Source organism: Crocuta crocuta, unplaced genomic scaffold, assembly GCF_008692635.1.
Source record: "Crocuta crocuta isolate KB4526 unplaced genomic scaffold, BGI_CrCroc_1.0 scaffold149, whole genome shotgun sequence".
NCBI classification, from domain to species: domain Eukaryota; kingdom Metazoa; phylum Chordata; class Mammalia; order Carnivora; family Hyaenidae; genus Crocuta; species Crocuta crocuta.
In genome coordinates this window covers 3,458,476-3,460,013 of record NW_027551561.1, presented here as the reverse complement: position 1 = coordinate 3,460,013, position 1,538 = coordinate 3,458,476, and the positions used below count along the sequence as shown (strand labels likewise).

At 49.2% G+C, this 1,538-nt stretch overlaps 1 protein-coding gene across 1 annotated transcript in view; it reads right to left on the bottom strand.

The window, feature by feature from the left end:
• The window catches only part of BLMH (bleomycin hydrolase), a 46,222-nt gene extending 46,013 nt beyond the window's left edge, over positions 1-209 (bottom strand). The window contains exon 1 of the mRNA XM_077749835.1: positions 35-209. Within this exon, the coding sequence (XP_077605961.1) occupies positions 35-209 (175 nt within the window). The remainder of the gene's footprint in view (positions 1-34) is intronic.
• Between the last annotated feature and the right edge of the window lie 1,329 nt (positions 210-1,538).

Below are 1,538 nucleotides of genomic sequence, written 5' to 3'. Positions count from 1 at the left end.
CGCCCCACCTCCGCGCGCCCCGGGGTCGACCTACGCGGCGCCCGCGCCGCAGCCCATCCGGCTCCCGGCTTCCTAGCCCCCGAGGCGCCCCAGCAGCTCCGCGCTGGGCCCGGAGCCCGAATACTCTGGCCTTGGGGAGTGGACCCATTAAGCCTTTCCCGACGCCTAAAGGGCGCTCGAGGCAGCAGGGCGGAGCTGAGGGGCCGCATCCTTCAGCACGGGCTTAGGGTTTGTGGACTCTTGCGTGCACACCACAAAATGTTCCCAAAGGCACTTCCTGGAGGCGTCCTTAGCTGACCATTCACTGCATTTTTCGATGGCAACTTGTTGCTTGGATTCCAGTCAGAACCAAGCCGTTGTATTTGAGGGGGAATTGGAACCAAGCTCTTTGCCACCCCCTCGGAAGCTACTACCACGGTTCTACAAATACACATCTGCTCGTTCAAAGAAAACTATCCATTCTGGGCTTCATGGAGTCAGTGAGTGTTTCCTGCTTAGCCCAGCACGTACTGTGGGCTTAACTGAGGGGGATGATAGAGATGGGTCTTAAAGCACCAACACCGTTTTGCCAGGCTCTCTACAAAACTGCAGAGGAGCTGCCCTCATCCTCTCCGCAGGCTTTCAAGATAACAGCGGGTTTTCCAAGAGTTTAAGATTGTGATGCCCTTAATATTTTTTTTTCGCCCTCTGAAAGCTCAACCTTTCCTGAGACGTTGGGATGCGACCCACAGGTGATAAAGCAAATACAAACATATCTGCCTTATCATTGAAAATCCTGACTCTGCTACTCAGAACAAGGAGAGTCTGTTCTGGAACCTGGACTCTCAGTGCTAGATTGAAAATCATCACTGGTTCTAAGAATTCTATTATCTGAAAAAATCCACACTCTGATACTAGTCATCTGAGAAAGCACGATCTCTGTGTCCGTACAGAGACCTCGCTAAAGTTTGGGGATAGGATGTTAACTATCTCTGACAGGGCCCATCTACTGTCTTGAGATTCTTCTGATGTCTGAAGAAAAGGAACAGGCGGAAATTATGCTGAAAGGAGTCGTTGGTCCTTTCACAAAATGATCCCCAAGCATCTTGCCTAACTCAATTCAAAATTTTCTTCTTTCTACCACGTACGTACCAGGCACAGAGCAAGCTGCTAATGATACGGAGACCGGCGAAGCTTGAGCTTGCCCGTAAGAAACTCACAGTGTAGTGAGGAAGATGCAAAATAACTTTTAGACACTCTATAGAAGCATATCAATAGTTCTGTAGAAACGGTGACGAGAGAGCTGTCAATTAGGGCCAGGAGCTCCTGGAAACAAAGATGACAGGTGAGTATAATGTTAGAACGGATGGGATTTTATAAGGCAAAAAAGAAGAAGGGCGTGTAAGGCACCAGCAAAGGCACAGAGCATTAAAGCACACAGCAAAATCATGTTGACAAAACTGTGCATCTAGTCTGATGTGGTTAAAAGCAAGGAAGGGTTTGAGATCAGGGGCAAGGTATAGAACTGGAAAGGTAGCTTTGGTCAGGATCTGAAGGGT